General features: G+C 38.5%; 1 protein-coding gene across 5 annotated transcripts in view; it reads right to left on the bottom strand.

The window, feature by feature from the left end:
- The window catches only part of LOC132787288 (uncharacterized), a 48,218-nt gene that overhangs the window by 15,936 nt on the left and 8,003 nt on the right, over positions 1-24,279 (bottom strand). For 4 of the 5 annotated variants that reach the window (XM_060794233.1, XM_060794241.1, XM_060794250.1 and 1 more), the window contains exon 3: positions 20,520-20,840. The exons of the other annotated variant lie outside the window; for it this stretch is intronic. In XM_060794233.1, the coding sequence (XP_060650216.1) occupies positions 20,520-20,840 (321 nt within the window). The remainder of the gene's footprint in view (positions 1-20,519; positions 20,841-24,279) is intronic. 5 annotated transcript variants of the gene reach the window in all.

Raw genomic sequence — 24,279 nt, forward strand, 5'->3', positions numbered from 1 at the left:
AGCACGCAAAGTATCTGCGCGGCAAAGTATCTGTATCTGTATCTGTGTCTGTATATGTATCTGTAGCCAGAGCTGTTGCTGTTGCTGTACAGTGTAGCTGTTGCCGTTGTCGTCTGCCGTGACGTGACACACATGTGGGCAATTCTATGCAGGCAATGCCAGTTGTTGTTATTCCTCTTAATGCTCTTGTTGCTGTTGCTATTGCTTCTGTTGTTGTTCTTGTTTTTACTGTGTTTAGCCAAACATGTGCCTACGGTTTTTATTTATATTTTTTTTTTTTTTTTTGTCGACTGGCTTTTATGGTTTATGTGTTAATAAGGCGACCTTCAAAGCGCTCTGAGATTTTTCTTAGCTTTTTTGGCAAGCAGCACAACAAAAAAAAGAGAAACCTAAAAACCTAAAACTTTAGTTGTTTTACACAGACTTTGACTATATGCTTAAGCTGTTGCTAATGTTATGTATTGTTTCGTAACACTCTCAGCAGTGGGCGTGGCAGTCGACAGACGTGATGTCTGTCAGGCTTTTGCTGAATATGATGCTGAATATGATTCTCATTAATCGCACTTAACTGAATCTTTTCATACGCAATCCAAACACTTAACTTAAGCTAAAGTAAGCTTTTTTATTAGTTATGCTTGATAGTTTTGCGGAATGAAGACTTGTTCTATTAGAACTAACAAAGAGCATAATAAAAAGATGAAATTTTTAAAAAGCAACCTCTTAAAAGCATCTCTTCCGAAGGCTGCCCTATTTTCATCCGTTTGCATTCGTTGGAAGAGCTCTTCTGGTATTTCCTGTCGTTCTATTGAGCCATAATTCAATGGCCTGCAATGAAGCACCCCATTGACCTTCACACGAGGCTCGAGAACCACTCGCAATACATCAAACCACTCAACTTGCTCAAAAACCGTTATCAAGCACACATGAATTTGGGCATGTCGAGAGTGCAAAAAGAATAACGTTGAAATGTTGCTGCCACATGCCACATGCAGCTCATAAGTGCACACACTGTTACTCACACACACACACATACACTTGCACATAAGAACATTGAAAAGTCATTTAAAATGCAATAGAAAAGTCGGCTGCCCGTCACAGAAATTCAGTTTCACAGTGGGGCGGCCCAACCAACCAACCAAAAACCATCTACAGAGAGGCCTCAATAGATCCTGCCGCGTTCAAAGAGCATACGAAAGCAAAAAAAATAAGCAGATGAAGAAAAATACATTTCGCATAAACGAAAAGAGGTACAACAAATTTTGTTTTTGCTGTTCTCGAGGCTTGTCAGAAATGAGAGGAAAACAGAAACAGAAAAAATACATCGCCTTGGTTGCCGCTTGTCTTCTATGGCCCTGGCAAAGGCGTCGCCAGGTCTGCCAAAAAAGTGCCAAGAATTTATGCATGGGCCACCATCTGTGGCAGATGAGTAGAGCAGCGAGCAAGGGAAACTCTAAGTAGGAGATGCGAAGCCCTTGAACTTGCGCCAGGAAGTGTCGGACGATTGGCAGGCCCAACAAAAAAGGAAAAACTGTGCGGCATTCTCACCATCCTCTTTGAGTTTCGACAACAAGATATTGCAAATACCCTTTCTGTGTGTGGCAAATAAATCTCGAGAATGATATCATCTAAAGGCTTTTATTCCATGGAATTGATGCTTATTTTGAATTTGATGAATTATAGTTATTTCTCGAAAATAAATATGTTAAAAATATTGCTTGGACTGAATTAAGTTTCCTTTTGACTTCCATAGAATTTGTTCAAAACGTGGGAAGGAATAATTATTAATGAATAATAATGCATTTATCTGTAATGTGCAATTCAAATAAAATACGTGTTGCACTTTTCTCTACACTTATGTCAAAGAAAATAATGAAGATTCAATTCACGATAAAAAAATGTCTTTCTTCCTATTCGTAGTGCAACAAAACTTCGCATTACAGAAGTCAGTTTTTATTTCTGAAAAAGTAAAATACCTTGCATATTTGTGCAAGCACTCAACTCAGTTGCGATGGCGTCATACGGGCTCGATAAAACTGATGAGATACTCGTACTTTGCTGTTTGCCTTTTTTGGGGATGTGTTGTGAGAACCGCTGCATAAATCTGCAGAAATTATGGCCTGATATGAATCTCTATATACATATTTTTCTTCTTTAGCTGCATTTGATGACAGGCCAAGAAGAACAGCTAGCAGTCGCACATACATATCTCTAAGCTCACTCGCTAAGTATCTGTGAATCTATTAACTAAAGCAACAACAACAACAACATCAACATATTGCATAGTTTGTGTTTTTCAAACATAGCTAAGCTGAGGTCACGCCCCCCTTGTGTAAAGGCGAAGGCGAAGCTATTTCGCATGCTGTTTACATTTATGCAACATGTCGAGTGGCAACTTTGTATCTAGATACTTTTGGTTGTGTACTTCGTGTACGACTTGTACGAGTATGTGTTTCGGACTGCGTCTGATTATGACATTTAACATGAACACGTAGCGAGCGCAACACATGCGAGCGACAGCATTGGTATTTCTTTTTCCTCTTCTGTTTTTCCTGTCTTTTCTTTTAATTTTTCTTCATTTTCCTTTTGGTATTTCTACGAGACACGAACGCATGGCAGTCTAAAGCGAGCGAGAGGAAAAGAGGCGGCACTTTGCGACCAGTTCCCTTTTTTAGCTCTGCGCTGTGCTTCATTGCGAATTCATTCATTCATTTCGTGCTGTTGCCTGTCATATTTTGCGGTCTTATCGCAAACCCCAAAACGAAATTGGCAACCATTTGAAGCGCCCAAAATGCACAAGAATAAAAAAAATATACTGCATACAAACACAAATTGTAAGCCAGCAATGTGGCCAGGGAGATCGGATTGGTGTCTGGCTGTCTAGGGCTAAATTGGCTTGTTCAAATTTATCTTGATAAGAACTGACGGCCTATTGGCACCGAGAGTCAGCGCATTGTAATGGAAAATGTTGTTGGCCTTTTGTTGCTTGTGTTTGCCACTCACCTGCAAAGAGAAAAGAACAAGTTGTGAATTAATTAAAGTACCAAAAGTATCTTAAATCTAAAAATAACTGTCTAATAACATTTGAAAGTCTGTCAGACAAGTTCGACTTATTCACAGCTCAATTATGCTGAGAATACGAGTAACCTTTTCAAATTTTTGCAATGAGCGAAAAAATTCCGAAATGACACTAAAAATATATTTATGAGCAGAAAACGAGTTCTATAAACAAATCAAGTGGAACGAGAACAACGACAACAGCGACAACAAAAGCCAGTCGAGTGCGACTTACATATTTGTCACTAGCTAGCTGCTTGTTATTGTTGCTTTTATGGGCAGTTCACTGTATTGATTGTGTGGCAGCGTGTGGGCGTCAAGTTGAACGACTGTCAGTCAGCTCAAGAGGCAGCGGCGACGGCGGCGTTAAGGTCAGGCGTTCACCAGTGCGTATGAGCAATAATTTTTTAATTGTCGCATTAAGCAGTTAACGGGCGTCACGATTGCTGCCTCAGCACTTTCAGCTTTTCACTTGCGGTTCATTTAGACTTTATTGTACATTTCGTATTTCGCTTTTTTGTTGAATTTTTGCCTGGCTGCCTGCGTTTAATTGTTTATGTAAATTAGAATTAACTCGCACTTTTGATGAGCAATTTAAATACACATTCAGCACTTTTGTGCTTTGAGGAAGTGTAATATGAATGGCGTATGGCGAATGGCGCAGCAACAGATTTAACGAAAGCATGTATCTGCATCTGCTCTCAGGCATCTACTTTTAGCCATCGCCGCCTGCAAATAAAGGTGTGTGAGCTCATTTTGCGAGTAAATGTTAAACAGTTAAACGTGCCGAACTGCGCCACAAATGGCAACCACAATTTCCACGAGCAACTATAAGAGGATAGCCAGTCAACAAATTGACACTTCTCGTGGTAATTGGTTCAGTCTGAAGTTTACCAAGTGCTGTCTGTAGTGGAGTAACTTGTCCGTCAATCCCACATCTTCTCATGCATCATCATTGTTCGGTCAAAATTTGTGCAGCTCTCTCGACTTGTGTGTGGTCAGCGCTCGTGTCATTCATCTTGATGTGTGCACCACCTGCTTCCCTACCCACTATGTGGTGGGGATAAAGGAGCAAATTAGCTTGGCTGGTAGGTAGTGTAAACGTCAGTTAACCAGCTCTTTTGTCATCAGCGCATCATGTGTGTCTAGACCATTTGATTGAACGCAGCGTTGACAAAAGATTCCAAATCCATAGATGACTTCTTGCCAAAAGGTAAATCCTTTGCCCTTTACCCTGCTGCGAGCAGTGAACAGTCGACAATCGACATTCGGCAGTCAAGAGCGCTTGTCCAGGTTCAATGCTTCAATTAAATTCACTGTCAATCATTTTTAGCTGCGCTGTTGTTGTTGCTGGTGCTTTTCATTCGTCAGTTCGTTGTTTTTGTTTTTCTTCTTTCACTTCATTCAAAATGAAAATTTCATAGCTGGTTGCGATGTGCTTACCAGGTGTCGGCCACCAAATGGGTTTTTTGACTTAGGCTTTGGATTTTGACTTTGACTGATTTGCATTGAAGTTCGTAGATGTGGCTGGCAGTTGTAAGAGTTCACAGAAATTGTTTACTTAGTGGTCTGCAATTCCCTGTGTTGTATTTTTATCTACGACGCATATTGAATATGCTTGGAAATTGAATTTGTTCTAGAAAAATGCAAAGCATAGTTCACAATATTTTAATTATACATGCTTGCGAATTCATATTAGTATGGCATTCTAATTAATCGTGCTCTAAGCTTAAGGTTAGAGCATGTAATTAAACTGATTTCATAATCTTAAGATCTTTGTTTCCATTCTTTAACTGGTCAAAAAGTAAATGCCAGGAATCTACAATTGTAACACAAGAATTTAATTCGCCATACTCCTACTATAACTATTAATCTCTCTATTAATCTCAAAAATATTGCAGCCTAGTTATAATTGAAATGTGTGTGCTTTTTTACCGTTACTGGGAGATGTAAACAGAGTTCAAAATATAACATTTCGTGCATTGCTCTTTACGATATTATTCTTCATACTTTATTTCGCTCTTTTTCAGTTTTCGATTTTCGTTTTCCCATTCTGTTACAAAACTTTAAGAGGTGTCTACTTTTGGGCAGGAGTGTATATACATATATTTAAACGCCGATTAAAGTTAGTATGACTATGCTTAGCTTTGTCTTTCGCATTCCCTCATTAAAAGATTTCAGTCTAGTAGTCCACATTTTTACTTTCTCTTTCAATTTAATCACATTAAGTATTTCAAACAGATTATTCTGTGCCCTTCTATAATCACCTTTAGTTAAGAGTTTTCTTAATCATCACTTTCCATTTCCAGCTGAGTTCTCTAAGATGTATAAACTTTATTTGACAACTGTTAGCAGTTCTTATCGCTATCTTAAGCGCAACCCTTGCAATCTGTGCCAAGATCTGATAAAAGTAGTTCGAGTATTTACACCTCGTTTTCCTTCATTTATCACTCTTCGGTATCTTTCTTTATACGCCGCCCACTTCCTCGAGGGTCTCAGCTATGTGTGTATGGCACAACCCAAGCGTAGGTCTGCTCACTTTTTGCCTGCCCACAGAATGAGAGAGAGAGACGAGAGAGAAGAGTTGGGCTCGCTGCGTGAGAACTGTGCCAGGTGAATGGCTCTCTATTGTTCTGGGCGCTCTTGTTCAGCGACATTGTATGAAACTTTTCGCCTCTTTTACCTATTTTCTTGTGCAATTATTTATAATAGCACCCGGTTTCTGCTTTAATGCCATGGAGAATAAATGAGACAGTGACGGAGACAGAGAAGGAGATGAGGCGCGGAATTATGCAGGTAGCGTTGCTGCAGTTTGTCGGACCTGAGCGCAGTTCATTAAGGGTAATGCATGCCAAAAAGATTGAAAGAAAGACAAACTGTGTGCCAACATTCTGTGCACACTGCAAACACACACACATATACACACACACACACACATCAATTCTTAGGGAGAAGGCGCCTTAATGACAAAACGGCGTCTCAGTTCTCGGGGCACCTGCTGCTGCTTTCCTCAGAAATGTGCTTCCATTTGTTGAACGCCAAGCACAATAACAGTTTAGTACTTTTTCTTCAGTACATGTCCTGCACTCCTTCGAGCAATGCTAAATTTTTATAAATAATTAAATTGCCGGACCTGTCTTGGCTGCACTTTATTGATTTTCAAAGCACTTCTCCCTCGAGTGGCAACTGGGAAACTCCTCTGGAATGCGAGGTCATTGTACTGACCCAGTGACAAGCTGGCTGGGTGTCTTTGCTCACTTTGTAAGCCATATAACTAGCCGCCAACTAACTGAAATGATGACATTGTAGCGCCTACTCTGAGTCTCCCCCAAGCCAGCACTGAAGTCTTAGAGGTGTGTGTTGTTCGAGTACATATTTCTACTTGCTGTCACACATATGTCTTAAGCACAAACACACAGCATAAACGTCTCATATTTCCGCAGCTGATTAGCATGTGTACTTGAAGGACCCGCTGTCTCTCTGAGTGTTAGTGTGTGTGTGTGTGGCTACTGTAATCGAGAGAGAAGTGCGGGGCGCAGTCCAAGGTTGAGATACTTGAGGTGCCCGTGAGAAAAGTGCATGAGACTGTCATCTTTTTTCCCTCGCTCTATGCTCTTTGATGATGTGCTAATGGGCGGTAAACATTTCGTAAGCTTCATTGATTTTGATGCATTGTTTAGGGGCGGCACATTTCAAGTGGGTCACTTGAGAGCTCCAGGGAATAGCTCTGTGATCATCTCGTGTAATGCTTATAATACATGTGTTTAAGTGTTATGGTAATTTATTAGCACTTGTTTATCTACTACTTAACAATTGATGTCTCCTTATTGAGTTTTTAATTGTTTCTATAATCACGTATTATATTTTCATGGCTGCAACTTGAACGCAATCATGCGTAAAACAGCAACAAGCTTGCGATGTTATCTATCCTATAACATCATAAGAAAATATGGAATTCAACTTTCACATAAAATATTATTTCCTTAACTTCCTGCTCCATAAGCACAGCTATCAATTTGCGCTGCAAACTCATAATTAATTGAACTGAATTGTCTTTTTAAAGGCAAAACAAATTAATAATTAACATTTTTCTATATACTCATATGCGAGTATTTTTTTTTTCTTAGTCGACACTTTTCCGCAAAATGAAAATGAAAAACTGGTCAAGTTTGATGGCTAGAAAAAGTGACATTTGTAATGGTGGCGAGAAAACAAGTTGGGTTTAACCACTTTGCTGGACAACGCGCCACGAGAGTGAAATCTGGACTTGGAAAAGTGCTCAAAACATGTGCTGCAACTTGTGTCGAAAGATTTATCAAGGCAGCATCTTCGAGCAGCATCAACAGCGCATCAACATCACAGTCATTATCTTGATCATCATCATGATTAACAATAGCTTCGGCAGTCTTTTGTCATTCGCAGCAGAAGGCCACAAGGAGAACGAAGAGGTGAATGGAGGAGGTGGATGGAACTTGTGGGCATCGAGCTGTAGCTTCTGCTTCATGATAAATGAAATTTCGCACTAAGCGCTGCTTTTACTTAAGGCCAAACTTTTGTTGTCTGCCCGTGAGTGTGTGGCGTTTATCATTATTGTAATTTCTAGCCATAGGCATTTGGCTCCAACGTCGCACGCACGAATCTTTCCTCCTCTCTTCTCTCTCCTTCCTCGCTGACTGCTGACTGGGGACATTTGGCGCAGAGCCAAAATGCTTGGCCACAAACAAACAACAACAACAATGACACCCAAATACAACATATGTGATTGATTGTAATTGAGGTTGGTAAAAGTTGTTGTGTCAATGTCAAAGCCGGGGTGAGCAACAACAAAAAATTGGACTATGGATTTGAGTTGTCACTTGTGAACATTTTGAGTGACGTAGCAAATCGTGAAATGCTTGACACGCTGACAATTTGTCATTCGAATTCAAAAGAATTCAATTGCGAAATGTTTTCTATTTTTATTTTTCTGTAGTACTTCTTAATTGTTGAAGCGAAAACGCATCTTGAACTTTTGCGACAAGTTCTCTAAAATCGTTTCTTACTAAATTCACGTTACTTCATCTTAATTATAATTCTGTGTTAGTTTCTTAACCCTTTTTCAGCAGAACTTTATAGTTTAATTAACACAGAAAACCTTGCCGTCGAGTCCAAGCGTAACTTGAGCTCAACTCTCAATTAAAGCCACAAAAAAAGTTTTCCAGTTGCCAACAAAATTTCACTCGCGAAAGTTGATGGACACAATTAAAGTGAGTTAAGAGCAGAGACCAGGCCAAGTTGTTTTGTTTTCTGGGGTCTCGTGGGGCAGGGCCATGTCGTAATGGCTGAAAAACTTAGAAGCTCAGAGGCACATTAACACGTTTCAAATGACTTAAATGTGTTGCCAAATGATGGCAAGAAATATGCATGAAACAAAAACAAATACTTGGGAAAGTTGGCTGGCTGGCTATCTGGAAATATGTCAGAGTGTCAACAATACAAATAATGAACCAAATAATAATAATAATAATAGTAGTAATTATCAGCACAATCATAATGAAGCAGAAGCAGCCAAAGTTGTTGTAATAATATCACACTTTTTGTATCTGCAACTACGAGTACTCGAAGCGATTGCTCAAGATGGCTAAAAAGGGTGAGCTGGCTCTCTCTCTCTTTTTCCCCTTCTTCTCGGTTTCTCTGCTCATCTGTGAGTTTGAGTTTTGGTCTTATGCAATTGTCATTATTGTCTGTCATTGTTTTTGTTGCTTTATGAATATTAAACTTTTGCGTTGTTGTTGTTGTTGTTGGCGCCCATTGAATGCGCAAGCAGCGCGTATCTTTAAGATACTTTTTCAAGTCAAGTGTTTGTCGGTTTGTTGCTGATGCAACAACAATTTCACTGCTTCCCATGAAATGAAGTTGTGTCAGTGCTGTGTTTATTTATTTGCTTTTTTTAGTTTTCGTCTAATTAAATGTGCCAAAAGCGTAAACCTAATTAATTTAATTGTTGAGCAAAAAAGAAATGCCAAAGAAAAACTTCAACTTGGCCACATTTGAAGGCTAAGTTTGTATGGCAGCTTGAGTTATATTTTAAAGCATTTCACAGTTGCAATTAAGTTGTTGTTAAAAATGTTAATTAAAAGATAGAGTTGTTCAACTTTTTGTGTGTGCTTGCGAATGCTTAGTTTTTGCAATGTCAAAGATGAACAAACTTTACTTTGTTGAAAGAAAGAAATAAAATAGGAGCCTCACAAATATTTTTTCATTTAGGTTTGTCATCATCAGAATTATTGAGAGTTTATCTAATAATATGACTTATTTCTGTGCATTTAAAGTTAATCATTTATTTTCTACATATGGCTGTGGTTATTTAGTATTGTTCAACGCAAATTCAACTGTTAAACGAATCACTTAAGAACATTAAACATGTAGACAGGGAATTCATGAGTTGAAATACCAGACATACTAGACAAACGCCTACGACAGATTATGACTAATTGATGGTGTTCAGCTGCAAAGAAGCAGAATCAGAATTAGATGCAAGAGAGCTGAAAGCGTTGCTCACTTAAGCGAAAGTATTTTATTTGCCATAAATTTCCATAACGCGCTCTCAACTCAAATGTGTTGATTACTCATTCGCTGGGGTTTTGCTGCTGCTGGAGATCGAGTGGCAAGTGATTCATCCATCTGGGCGAATGAGATGTGCACTGTAATGGCAACGCCCCGAAGCGCCAATGACGCAAATTCAAATTCATTCAGCAAAATCGTTTTGTTATTAACAAAACATTTATTCAATTTTGTTTTTTGAGTATTTCATTTTTTTGGCAAATGATTGCATTTATAAATACCACACGTGGTGGCGGAATGTACGTGATTTGCATGCAAATTTTCTACAATTAAAATAAGCGCGAAAAGTGTATCTGATAGATGCAAATGGTGCTGTCATGACATTGGCAACATAACATGCAGACTGCTTCATTTTTTTTTATACATTTTTTTTTATATGTTTAAACACGAAAAATTAAAATGCCTGCGGTTTGTTGTTCATCTTTCCCGATTGTGGTCTCGCTTCGCAGACGAGTGTATAAATTTTTGTTAATATGGCCAATCGTAAAGTTGATAAGTAGACAGAGCAGATCGAGGGGGAATCGAACAAAATACACGTATGTTATATGTATGTATAACGCATATTTATGCCTTTTGGTTGAATCAGTTGCCATTGTTTGAGCGTTTTTTAACGGTTGTCTGACACCTGCCGACCACAACAACAATCGAGCCATCGCATTATGCAATGTTTATGACAGCGTTTTATTAACATTAATTTTGATTAATGTTCAAGCTGCAAGATTAGATTAAATTTGAAGCTATGCAAAATGTTTTGACTGCAAGACGAGTTTGCTCACGCAATTATGAAATCATTCTGTTTTTTCATAATTATACTATACTGTTTCCGTTTATGAGTTAAGTTCTCTGTTTGAATTGCCTTGCAGAGCTGGTTCATTCAAATTAGCATATTCAAGATATTTTAAATGAATTTCATTGACAACATTGTGTGACTGTTGAACTAGTTCACATGAGCTGTCAATTCATCTGAAATTCAAATATGAAAGTGAACGGGTTTTAGGGAGTTGAGTAATCGGAACTACTACATATATATATATTTTTTAAGGTGCGTCTCCTATTCTAACCAACTATCGTTGAGAGTTTATCAAAACGGAAGCCACTCGATGACTGTGAACCAGTTAATGCGGAACTAGTCACGCAAATTGCTTTTATCTTAACGAACTGTCTGCAATTGGTAAAATGCTCACTCATGGAACTGGTTACTAGAGAGCAAACTAGTTCCACACAATATTCGGGCGAAAAGTGTATCGTCGCTGGCTGTCTCATCGTTTGTCGTTTTTGGATTTGGGTTGCTTCCAAAAGTCCAAGCAAGTACTCTATCCAATTAGTTGCTTTCACATTTCAGCAGTTTACAGCAAACTGTCAACACTTTTCCCCCATCTTCTTTGCTTCGTCTGCGTCTTCGTTTTCTTGTTCGTCGCCCCAACTCAATTGCCATTTCAATGGGCCACTAAAGATGTCATTCTTCATTTAAAGAGATAATTTCTATGCTGGCTGCAAAAGCACTTTTTGAAGGCATTTCTGACGCTTTGCGAAATCATTGAGTAACACATTTTCTTTGGAGAGGAAGAGTTCCAAAAAATATGTTGAAAAAGAAACGAAACGAGACTAAAATGTGACATTTGACATTTAAGTTAAGTGCTTTGGTTGCAATCGCTCAAAGGCGAAAACCATTTAAAAGTTTTGTCATTGAGAGGAACGAACAAAAAAGATGAACAAACACAGAAGAGAACAGCGTGAATTTGATGAAATTATAAAAGCGAAGACTTTGAGATTTTCCAGCTAATTTAGCAGCTGTGCGTGGCAATGGAAAGTTAAAGCAACAAAAAAAAAACACATCAAGCTTGGCATTGGCTACGCAGTGCGAACAGAGCGAAAAGCGCCAATGACTGAATGTGCCACAGGCCAATTGCAAGTCTATTGTTCTTTTGGCCCATTAAAAGCAGCCCCAGTCTGTGGAACAAGCCGCACTAATGAGCGTCGTGGCATGCATAATGCATGGGAGGCAACACCAGCACCACCCACTCGAACAGCAACAACAACAGCAACAGTAACATAGTAGTGTCTGTCAAGTGCAGCGCGTCGTCATCGTCATCGTCGACGTCGACGTCGTCGCATGTGGAAAAGATACAAAAATACTTCCTTGTCCGAGAGCTCTTGGGCCACAGTCGAGTGCGCACACGAACCTAATGACAATATCAAATTACAGACTGTAAGAGAGAACAGGCAGCCAGGCAGGCAGGCATTTTGTCGGAGGGACCGAGACTGACAATGAGCACGACAATTTGCATGACACACTTAGCCGGGCCAATACAGTTGTGACAGTTGTGTCTTGTGGGGAGTGGCTTGGCACTTCGACCGAAATCCTCAGCTGTCCACAAGTTGGACTTACATTTTAAGAGCACCCTCTCCACTCTGTACTCTCTCTCTCTCGTCTCCACTCCAAGTCCGAGACATTTGACAGTTGGCTAGTTGGGTAGCTGGCAGTTTTGTCAACGACTCGTTAATGCAATTTTCACTGTCAATTTCTAAAAACCACAAAAACAGAAACTCATCGCGTACGCTGAAAATGAAAGTAATTTGCAACAGCCACGCAGCCAGCCAATGTCTTCTCTGGCCAAAATACACAGATCGTGAGGCAATAAACCAAACAAAACTGAATGCAAGCCTGGCCAGAAATAAAGAGAGAGAGAGACACAAACAAACAGTGAGAAACATGTGAAAGTTGATGCTCCAACCGAGTCAAAGTCGATGGGGGCAAACGAAAGTGTGGAGTTGTCTAATGAATGTAACTTAGTTACGACTCAAATAGTTTATGAGCTCTAAACGTATAAATAGAAATAAAGTGCGATTACGCCGCAAAGTCAGTTAATTGACTGCATTACCTTTTGACAAACTAAGTTTAATCTTGTTCTTTAAGTACCCAGGAATCAATGAGTGTATTGGCATAATTCATTTTAATTATATATCATAATAAACTGCATTCAATTGTCTAAAGGAATATTTTGATACATAATTTGGAGATAAAGTTTAATTTTGAAATTGTTCAGAAATATTCGATTTGAATAATGATTGATGAAAACTGAGCTACATAATGTGATATTTAGATTCCCATATTAAAATCAAGTTTACTCTTGAACATGTAGCTCAATAACCTCTTTAGACCGTTGAAGCTTTGGCTTGTCTTCTCCTGCTCTCGCTCCCATTTCCTATATTACCTTTTGCTCAGAGTTTCTTTCCCTTTCTCTTTTGTGCACCATGCTGCTTAATTGATTATCTCCCACACTCTAAACATTGCCAACTCTTTGCCTTCCTCATTCTGGCAGTGCATTGCATCTTCCTCTCCTCTCCTTCTCGTGACTGTAAATGACTTCCTGCATACTTAAGACGCCCCACCCTAATTAATCAAAAATCATACCGGTAAAAAGTATTCACGCGATATCGTAGTAGCCAGACGCCAAAGACTCACATGTGAGCTCATTGATAAGTAAGTAGCAACTTGAAATATTTCCTCACAACAGATTACTCACGGCGATACTTAATGTCGATAAGAAGTATGAATTTGTATTTATACGGAAATCTAAAAGTAAACTAATTACCAGTCAAAATACTTAAGAATGCATTGCTAAACTCACTGACGTCAGATAGAGAGTGGTACTCAGCGCTGAACTTACCTAGAAAGAGAGTAAAGAAAACAATGAGAACATAATTAATTATAGAGTTGAGTCAAGTTGAGTGCATATACAAAATATAACTAGATCTTTTGGGAATTTATTGCCAATTCCAACACCAAGCGTAACCCACGTCATACAAAGATATAGCTAAAGAGTGAGATACATATACGAGTATGCAGTTGGACATTTAATTGAGTGCGAACAAAGCGGATTGTACAATATATATGTGGTATATATATTTCAAGAAGAGGCCGGCGAACTGTGAAGGCTGCAAGACCTTAATTATCCCACAGCATTTCCGTTATGCGGGGGCTCTCTCTTGCTTCCCTTTCGTACTCTTCAGATCTGGGCATGCTGTTATTAGTATTATCATAAAAATTATTTGTTTGATTATACGAGTATAGAAAACACAGGCAAAGAGTGGCATTTTGTGGATTGTTGATTGTTGTTTTTGTTGTTTATCCCAGGCGACTCTCATCATTTGCAGAGTTGTCAGTCGGATGTTGCATGGTGTAAATAACATGCAACACATTGACCCTGACGAGACGCCTCGGCCTGGGTCATTTCATCTTTGGGCTGCTGTGGGATTGATGCGAGCACAAAGCTGCGGCATTGTTCGTCTGCAAGCATCTGTAATTTGTCAGCTAATTGGGCGATGGTGCCGCCTTAGAGGCATTATTGATGCGCTGTCTGATCTTCGAGAGGCGGAAGCTGCAAAGATCTACGATCTAATCGCAACAATCAATTCTCAAAAACTCATCGATTCTATGCGAAGCATTTGTTGCAACCCACGCTTCCAATTCGAAAACAAGCCATAAAACACACAAGTAATATCGATTGACAGCAAAACATTTGGATTGTCACCTCAGCCAAAAATCAAATCAAGAAACTTGAATTCTTTTCAAATCTATTTCGTGTGCCTTGCCCAATATGGTTTTGACTGTCCAAATATGGTTAAATATTTTTAGTGGCGCAGCGCGTGGCCCAAAATGTTGAGATCTACGAAATTTGCTTAAAGTTTTGGACTCGATGTTGTCGAGTCACTTGTAAGTCCACTTGTTGACTTTGAAATTCAATTTAGAGACTACGCAACCTGCCAAAGATCTTATCAGCCGAGCTGTCTTATCTTATCTCGTTCGATGTGGCTGCAACACAAATTTCGGCTACAACTGTTGCTGTCAATTACGTCACTGCAAACAGTTTTCATTTGGCGTCTCGAGCCGGGTTAAGCCAGGCGGATGGGTCAACAGGCAAACAATTAGCGTTCGCAGCGTGTGTGTGGGAGTTGGAGCAGTGAGCAGAAAGTGGAGGGGATGGGCATGTTATGTAAACTCTTAAGTGATTAAGGTCAGGCCTCTAATTAGAAGACCAATAAACGAAAGTGGGTGAGCTTCGGGAACGGGTCTGAGGTGTGATATAGCCAGCGGCAGCTTTGAAGTGCATTCAGAGACAGCTCTTGGGGGTGTTTTCACTGGGGCGGGAAGCCATAGCGAAGCAGACAGAGTAGAAGATAAAGAGACAGAGAGAGGAAGAGGGAGTTTTACTTAGAAGAAATAGACACAAAATAAGGTATTCAAATAAAAGCTAAAGAAGCAAAAGAGGGATTTCATAAATGATTGCAAAATCATCAGAATAGAATTAGTTTGGATGAACAACTGAAATGGATCATGCCATAAATCCGTTGATTGGTCTCTGAATATTCATATCATGATTCACTGCATACATAAACAAACATTTTATCTAGATTCAAAAGACAACTAATCCTTCAATATTTGCAAAATGTAATTCTGCTCTCTTCATCTCTCTGTTTTACCAGCTGGCACCTGCATCCTCCAAAAGGCATGGCACACAGTTTTTTCACGATTTAATTAAATACTGACAACATTGCAACATGTGGCCAGCCGCATTTCAATGCAAGTTTACCTAACGAGTATTGACAGCCATCAAAGTTTCCGCGAAAAAAGCAAAATCGAAAAAAATACAAAAAATATATGACCAAGTTGCATTCACATGAAGTTCGTGTCAACATTTCGAATACTACTGCAAAAATATCGAACAATCGAACTCCCAGCAAGGGAGATCGACAGGGAGATAGGGAGAGGAAGAGGAAGAGAGCGAGGGGAACGGCTGAAACCCTAACGAACCGTGGTAAATGCCAAAAGAAACTACTGCTGGGTTGACATTTTTCCAAGGGACAATTGCACATGGCAATGAAAGCAAAACAAGTGGAAATGCCCAGCCCATTGTTCGGCTAGGAAAAACAGCTGGCTGAAAACTGAATCCCTCTCGTCAAAGAGTCTGCATCGTCTCCATTGTTCCTAAATAACATTGTGTGCTCTTTAAATTTAACTTCCGCTCTAGCCTGACTTGATTTTAGTGCTGATTTATATTGCATAGTAACTCGGCCTCGAGGCATATATTGAATATCAAATATGATTTTAAGACATTGCTGAAGCAAAACGAAAAAGTGCAAAAAGGAGCGAAAAAGAAAAATGACATTCAATTGAATTTTATGTCGCAGCAGCTTAGGATGCGACTCTGACTTCGCCTCAGCTCCTTCTCTATACCAACTCGAGTCTGCCTCTTGGGTTCGTTTTCCTTTTTTTTCCACTTTTTTACTGCACTTTGCTTGGGCGCAACAATAAATTGCCTTTTATATACACATAGAATCTGCCGCTGATGCGGCTGCATAATGTATGACTACCATGATGTATATATAAAGATATATTTATATATATTCTTATATATATTCACTTTGTGGCTTTGCCATTTATGTTATTAATGCGGCGCATGCCTTGCGGCTGCTTTTGTCTGCTGCCCATGGAACCTGTTTGCCCAGGAGGCTTGGGCTGCCTATTTTCAATACACTTTCAAAGGGAGTGCGGCACTATTGTGTTGCAGCGAAAAGTGTGACATAAGAAACTTGGATCACAATCACACTGATTCGTTCGTTTTTTCAATAGCAAGCAAAGTCAATAGAAATATATGTATAGATTATTACGTTTTTTTTTAATGATCCCACTTTTCTAAATCTTTTCTTCACAACTCTCTGCTAGGGTATTACATCTTCGGCTCATCAAATATCATATTTTTTATTCGCTTGTAAATCGAATTTTATAGGAAAAAAATATTGTTGATTGATATCGCTTAGGAATTTGATGTAAGTGAAACGCGTGCGCCGCAAATTTCATTAGTTTTTTTTTGCCAAGTTGGCTACATATTTCACAGCCGCCATAATTAATGGCCATGTGGAGAAGCTTTTACACTCGTACACATAGAACTCGCGCCTGGGGCCATATAATTACAAGCGAACATTTTACAGCACATGCGAAGAATCAACTGAAGAGATCTTTGTAGATTTTAGGGTGGGAAGAATCTTCTTTGAGTCGATTTGTGTATGCTGTTTCTTTTATTTCAACTTAAGAAGCACTTACTTCAGATCTTTTATTAAATATGCTCAAAATATTTTGAATATTTCTTTGATTTCGATTAGGTGGTCAGAATTGCGGGAATTTGGGAAATCCGACGATTGACATCTCCATTATTGATGATCATTAAAATGGAGCTAGCAGGTTCCGTGCCTTCACAGAAGCTTAGATCGAAGCATTTTAAAATTATCTAATCTTTTTTCTTGCACGTTTTTTCCACTTTTTCTGCAGACTTCTTGATGCTCATCTGCGGATCTGAGCGATTCTTTGCGTGTCTAGATTCTAGCTTTTAATTATAACTCTCTTAGCTTTGGCTCTTAGCATTTAATTATATATTCTTGTGATGTGCCTTCATTAAAATTCTTTTTTTTTAAAGAATCAATTCGTTTTTCATTTCTATAGATAATATTAATCATTTAAGAACAGTTTAGCTCTTGAATTTGAAAAGAGCTAAGAATTCCATAGAGAGTAGGCCTCTTTTTGTGTCATATCTGAACTAATGAATGGGATTGTTCAAATAAAAGCTCAATGATTTGTTTTTAAATACCCGCTATATTAGGGAATCAAATAAAAATTGTATTCGAATGAGTCACAAGCCGTAAAATGAATTGGGAATTATTTGTATTAGAGTTGATTTTTTGTGCTTTTTTTTAGAATACCAGTATTTATCTGAGTGCTTGAATATCAAATGAACTCAATGAAAGAACCAGTTTAGGATCTGATATAATAAACACAGTTCACACCTTAAAGTCACAAAGTGCAACCTATTTGTAAATTCATCAACATTTGAATGGTTGACAATTTGCTGAAATACAGAAGCTGGGTGCACAAACAACTCTCTAACCACTTTATAACAATTTCCTCAATTTGGCATTGCTAAGCACGCTCCGAATCTATTTGCTCTTTTTTCGTTTTTGATTGCCCATTACGTCTGGAAAGTCAATCTGTTCATGTTCTACTTCGCATTGACATTGCCTGAGAATGGAGACTAGAGACTGGCTTCACTTGTGGCAGACAAACCGCCAACAATGCAAAATGAAATTGAAAATTATGGAGTACGACAAGATGGCATATCTGAGCCGAAAAATACTTAAAATACTGAATCGGAGTCGCACATGGCTTCGGCTACAGATACAAATACAGATACAGATACAGCTCATTATGTGGCCAGGTAGTCGGGCAATTGGACTGACTGAATAACAGTCAGGTAGGCAGTGAAGCGGCATTCAGAGAGCTGCTCATACACGTAGTTTACAACTCTGTAAACCGGTTCACACCGAACCGAACGCTGCGCATGCGCCGGAAAACCTGTCCAACGATTTGCTCTGCCCCCAAAGACAATATAATGGCTTGGGAGTCGCAGATGGAGATGGAGATGGAGACAGAGAGCCGCATCATCGGCACAACAGCCTCAATGGCGCATCAATTATGTTAATGAAGCTTTAAATGTGTCTTGATATTGAAAAACTTGTACGGCTCTTGAAGCTAAAGAAAAACAGTATACTGAATAGGAGAGGCAAAAGAAAAAGGCGGCCGGCAGCCTGCAGATTAGCAACTTGGAGCTTAGCCGGTTTTTCTTACTCTCGTATTGTTTATGACGGGCTCTGCGACAAAATGTCAACTTAACTGCCGCTTAAGTACATCGGTACAATGTACCACAAAATATCAAAAGCTGTAAAGAGCAATTTGCATGTGGCGACCTTTGGCACACACTGAAAAATCATCGATCTGGCTGCGAACTTACAAACTGGGCCCACACCTTCACGCTGTGTCATTTTCACAGCCATTACACATTCTGTTTTTCTTGGCTAACGAGCTTTTGTTTATATTTCACGCTTGCCAGCAAACTGCGATGGCAATGGGCAACGACATCGGACTGAACGGAACGGAACGGGACGGCAATCTGTGACCCTGAGCTGATTTGTCCATAGTTTATGGCTGACACGTAACCGACATACTTACTATACTTTACTATAGACTGGTAATCCATGTTTTGCCATTTTTCATTCTGGCATTTGAAGTTTTTGTTGTAAATGCGAGCAAGTGCAAGCAGCTTTGCAAAGATTTATCCCTAATCAAATTGCTGCAGTGAAACACGCAATCTCAATGCCAATGCGCCAAATGTCGCAGCTTAGTTCATTGAATCAATTGGCATTACTATTAGAGGGGGAATTATTTGTGACAGAGACTGGAATTAATACTATATATTTGGTATTCAATATCTGAAATACCTGCAAAAGTGAGTCACGTAATCTATTAAAATTTTAATCAATTCTGCGGTTAACATTGGAATGTGCTTAAATAACAGCTCTGTTAACTAACAGCTCTGTTAACTAACAGCTATATAATGTTATTGGCATTGCGAAAACTGAATGCACATGTTAAATAATAATTACTTTATTATGGTGCATTTTAATAAATATTCTCCTTTAGTTATATTAACTAATTAACTTGCATACAACACATTTAATACTCAGAATTTGAAATATCTGAAAGAATAAGTTACGTAGTCAATGGCTATCTAAAAAGCTTACAAAGTTCTGCGGGTAACAGTTGAATGTTAACAAATAGGATCACTGTTAACTAACAGATATGAATGTTATTGTCCTTGAAAAACTTAATTCAGAAGTTGAAAAGAAATTACTCTTTTAAGCTTGTATCTTATTCAATAAAGCTTAAATACATTTTTCGATTCACTTTTTAACTTTCATATTACTAATTTACAATTCAACATTTGAATTTAAACTCTGACTAAGTGTTAACTAACATCTGAGAAAAGTACTAAGTCTGAATTATATTTTTTTGTTCATTCTTACTATATGTAGTTACTATATGTAGTAAAGTTAACACACACAATTTGACTTTTACTTTCAATGTTGTATGAATTTTAACTATTTAACTTTTATATTTCATGTGCTATTATAGCTAGTTATCACTGTACTGTTCAAGCAAAAATCCGTAATGTAAATTGCTTACATATACATACATTCGAGTGTATATGCATTGGAAATCATAAAACTCAACTCTGCATGCTCAGAAAAGTTATGCGCGGTGGTTTAGTGGTGCACTTTTGAACGCAAACGCCTGGCTTGCCTTGGCAAAGTCAATTGCTGGCATTTTGTTGGATGGAGGTTTATGACTATTACTATTATTATTATTATGATTATGATTATAACATTTTTCTTTTATATGCATTGCATTTAATGCAACGTTGAGCTTTGAAGAGCTTGTGCTCAAAGTTGCTATGCAAATATTTGTAATATAAATAAAGTTGGGTAAGGGGGAGATTGAATGTGCTCTGGGGGGATGGATGTGGATGGGTTGAAGGGTATTGCTTAAAGTAAGGCAAGGGCAAAGATACTTATGCATTTTAATAAAGCCAGGCAGAAAGTGTATGCTGAATGGAAATAATAAAATTGTGGAAACCAAAGCCAAGAACCATTAACCAAAATACCAAAAACATATTTAGATTTTCGATAAAAACTCATGAAATGTTCAGTTGATGCCAAAGAATAAACAAATAAACTACGAATTATAAACAAAATCATTCTGTACTCAATAGTGCTAATAATTTTCAATTTTTATCAACAAGACACTACAACTAATCGACTAGACGAGCTTATATGTATGTATATGTAGAAAGTAGAGAACCAAAACCATTGTGTGGATCCATCGTGTATTTGTAAGTAATGCCATAACCATGCGAAAGAAAACTATGCATCTAGATAGTATAGCAGATCTTTTGCATATGTGTATAGCCTACCATATCGGGCCTGAAGTAGACCTGTTGCGTGTACATGGAACTTTTGAGGGAGGACGTCTTATCCGGAAATAATATGCATTTGCCTGGCATTGTTCCTCTCGGTGTTCCACCATTAATAGTTGTCGCTGTCGCTGCTGTTGGTGTAGCTGTTTGTGTTGCTGTTAGTGTTGGTGTTGTTGTTGTTGTGCCTGCTGTCAGGTGATGATGGCCAACGCCCACGTCTGTTTTCTGGGCTGTCAGACTGGTCGTCGAGTTGACTTTTGAGGCGTGCGAGAGGCGTTTCATATGCGTCCACATTTGATGCCACGGCGCCGAGTCTTTCTATATATTCGTTTTTCATTTCGTTTCATTTCGTTTTTCAGGGGTGGAGGAGGAGTCAGACGCAGGACAGAGGCATCGAGTTGTTTTTGGTTTTGTATATTGTGTAAGAGAGTGTAAAAGTGTTAACGGATTGTTGTATTGCATTGTTTCGTTTGTTGTTTTTGGGGGGTGTACGAAAAAATAGAAATAAATACAAAATTTGTTTTAATCGAAATTTGCCAATTTGTCGGTTTTTCAATTGAGCAAACTAAAATGTCATTTTTAAATTTTCTCGTTGAAACAAAATCAATATAAGAATAATAGTGGAGAATATAGTTTCATTTGTTTTTTGTTTACCCAAACTTTTTTTATGATATCGACACATTGTCCAGTCCAGCTGGGCAGCCACAAAGACTATATAATATATTGTACACATGCACTTAGCACATGGCACACATACAGTATACACTTAACACCCTCGCACAAGCCACAATGCCACACACGCACCCCTCAACGCACTCCCCCCATAAATGGTTTCTCATATGATGTCATACCCGACCACAAGCCACCCAACCAAGAACGCCAGCAACAACAACGACATCGACAATGGCAACGCGCTGCTAACAATTTAAATTTTTTTTAGCTTCTTCCTCTTCGGTCTTTTTTTAGTAAGTATTATGTATGTACTTATATGACTAGTATGATGTCAACCTTATAGCATGTGTGTTGAGATAACGGTTTAACGACACGCCGCTGCGCTCAGATATTTGATAAGAACATTTGTGTAATTGCTATATTGTTAGAACAATTCGCTTGATGTGGCGCTGACTAAGTTGATTTGCTGGAATATTTGCGACAATTTGTTGAGGTAGTCAACTTATTTTGCAATGTCTATCAAATCTGTCAAAGTTGTGAGTCATAAGGAAAGAGCTGTCCAAGTGCATTCTTTGCTATTGTAGGAGGAGTTTATATAAACGGAAGTAATTATTTATATGGCTAAGGCCTCGGCGAATGTAGACTAAACCTAAATAATACAATATATTTACGGAATATATTTTTACGGAATTTAATGCTTTAGAATTTCTGGAAAGTCTTTTGTGCTATTTGAAAAGATTAATAGTATATCCGATACATATAAGGAAGAAGAGTATTATAATTTGTTGCCTGCAGGAAATATTATATATGGCTGAAGGACTTCGTAATGCGGAAAACGCCTATTGGTGTGTTTAGTACATTGGTATATATGGTCTACTTTGAATGTAGTACTATATAAATATATCAAATATAGCCTTAGTTATATTTTCAGTATATTAATTCGGTATATTTTAAAAAATTGCTCTGTTTTTTTCGTATTCAACGTGAGTAGCATGTATAGTACATCACATTCGAGCCCACTGTATCACATACAGCCCACTGTAGCTTTCTTACTGTTTTTTTTAATAGTTTTATTTCACAGCTAGCTATTGTTTTCTACTCCGAGAATCATACATAAATAAATTAAGAAAAAATATTAATTTTATAAAGACTTTTAATATTTACAATTTTTTATATATTTTTTTTTGTTTTTTGCCGTTTATTAGTGAATTATATTTTTTTATTTTCTTTCTAATAATAACTAACATGAATTTATTGTTTTTGTACCCTTCTCGAAAGCCAGTTGCATGATCATGCTACTTAAATGTACACATTTACTGTGCATATTTATGTATATGCTGCGCACACAAATCGACAAATCGACCAAGGGTAAGCCTAAACAAATGCCGCACAAAAGCCTTCCCTTCTCTTCGTTTGCCCCGCCGAAATATTCATAGTTCATATTCGTTGAAAAGAGTAAACCCCGAAACCCAATGCGGTCAGCAAATGCATTCAAAAGTCATGCCCTTGTCGCTAAATACGTCTATAGCTTGACTTTGTGGGGTCTGCAACCGCCTGGCGCTAACTCGAGAGTGAAAGAGTGAGAAGGTAATGGAGGGGCACAGGGGAGGGAGGGGGGTATAGAGGGTGCACCTTCAATGTAAAGCGCTAAACAAATGAAAACGATTTCCGTTAGTCATGCAAACAGTTGAGCTCCCTCCCGTCCCCTTCTCCAAAATACAGAAATACAGAAAAGGCGGCAACACGCTGCCATTTGGCAAGTGCAACGACGGCAACAGCAGCAGCAGCAGCAACAACAAAAGCAGCGGCAACAGCAACAGCAACGGAAGCAATGAAAATGGGCACAACAATTGCCCGGCTTTAGTTCACGTGTGTCATTGTGTATGTGTGTTGTTTGGTGGTGTTGTTGTTGTTGCTGCTACTGCTGCTGTTGATGTTGCTGTTGCCATGACCCACGCTCCCTTGCACTGTATGCAAGCAATGTTGTTTTTTTATTTCATAAACAATTCATTAAAACGGGAAATGGCAATTAAAGTATGCATCATAAAATTATATGCATATGTACGAACATCTGAATGAATACACACACACTTGTACGTCTGCACTAATAAAGGGCATGGTCGACATGTGAAAAAGGGAAGTTACCATGCAATCGCTTCGGTTCGCTTTGCTTTGAAGGAGGTCAACTCCCAGTTCGCATATTAAAGATTTTCGTTGTCGTTGTTTAATATTTATTTATTAAACAAGTCACCCGTTTCCCCCATAATGCAATTGCAGGTTACTCGCCGAGTTACTCACGCATTCAGACACGCGCTCACCAGCTCATTCACTCGCTCATAGACTGTGACTACGATTCACACAATAAATGCTGATTGCAATGCGATTGCAGTCTCCTCATCTTCATCTTTATCTGCAGCTTCTGCTTCTGCTTCTGCTTCAAGTTGCCTTGGTTTAACTTCTGTTTTTGCTTTGCAATGCCTCGTTTAGCTTGAAGTCACCAAGGGAGAGAACGCTAGGGAGGCGTTTCTCGAAAGGGGCGAGAGGCAAGGGCGCTTAACTCAATTGCATATATGCAACAAACTACATACAAGCAACAACAACAACAGCAGCAACAGCAGCAACATCAGCTGACATGCAACATGTTGATGTAATATGTAAATTTTATGCTTTGCCATTGTTTTCAGCTCTTTTTTCCGCAGAAATTTGCTAATGTCGAAGACCAGCAAAGAAAGAGGAAGCTGCCTTAAGCCGTTAGTAAGATTAAGAAAGAGAGGGAAAGAATCATGGGTAGAGATGTGGAAGAGAAGTGCAAACTCTCTACTGTGTATTTACTTGTTGGCAATTGCACATCTTAGTTGTTGTCATGGAAATAAAGCTCAACTAGTTGAAGTAACTAAACTATTTCCTAACAAGTTATACAGAAGCAAATCATTACAGTTTCTATTTGCTTTAATATTTTGTAATCTCAAGTCTGAAATCTTAAGATAGTTGAAGATTTTATTTCGAGAACTTCGTTGATAAGCTTGTTAACTTTTGAACCTAAATGTGTGAAATTGAAAGTAGTTTAGTAAAATAAATGTTTACT

Source organism: Drosophila nasuta, chromosome 2L (genome assembly GCF_023558535.2).
Source record: "Drosophila nasuta strain 15112-1781.00 chromosome 2L, ASM2355853v1, whole genome shotgun sequence".
In the NCBI taxonomy this organism is placed as follows: domain Eukaryota; kingdom Metazoa; phylum Arthropoda; class Insecta; order Diptera; family Drosophilidae; genus Drosophila; species Drosophila nasuta.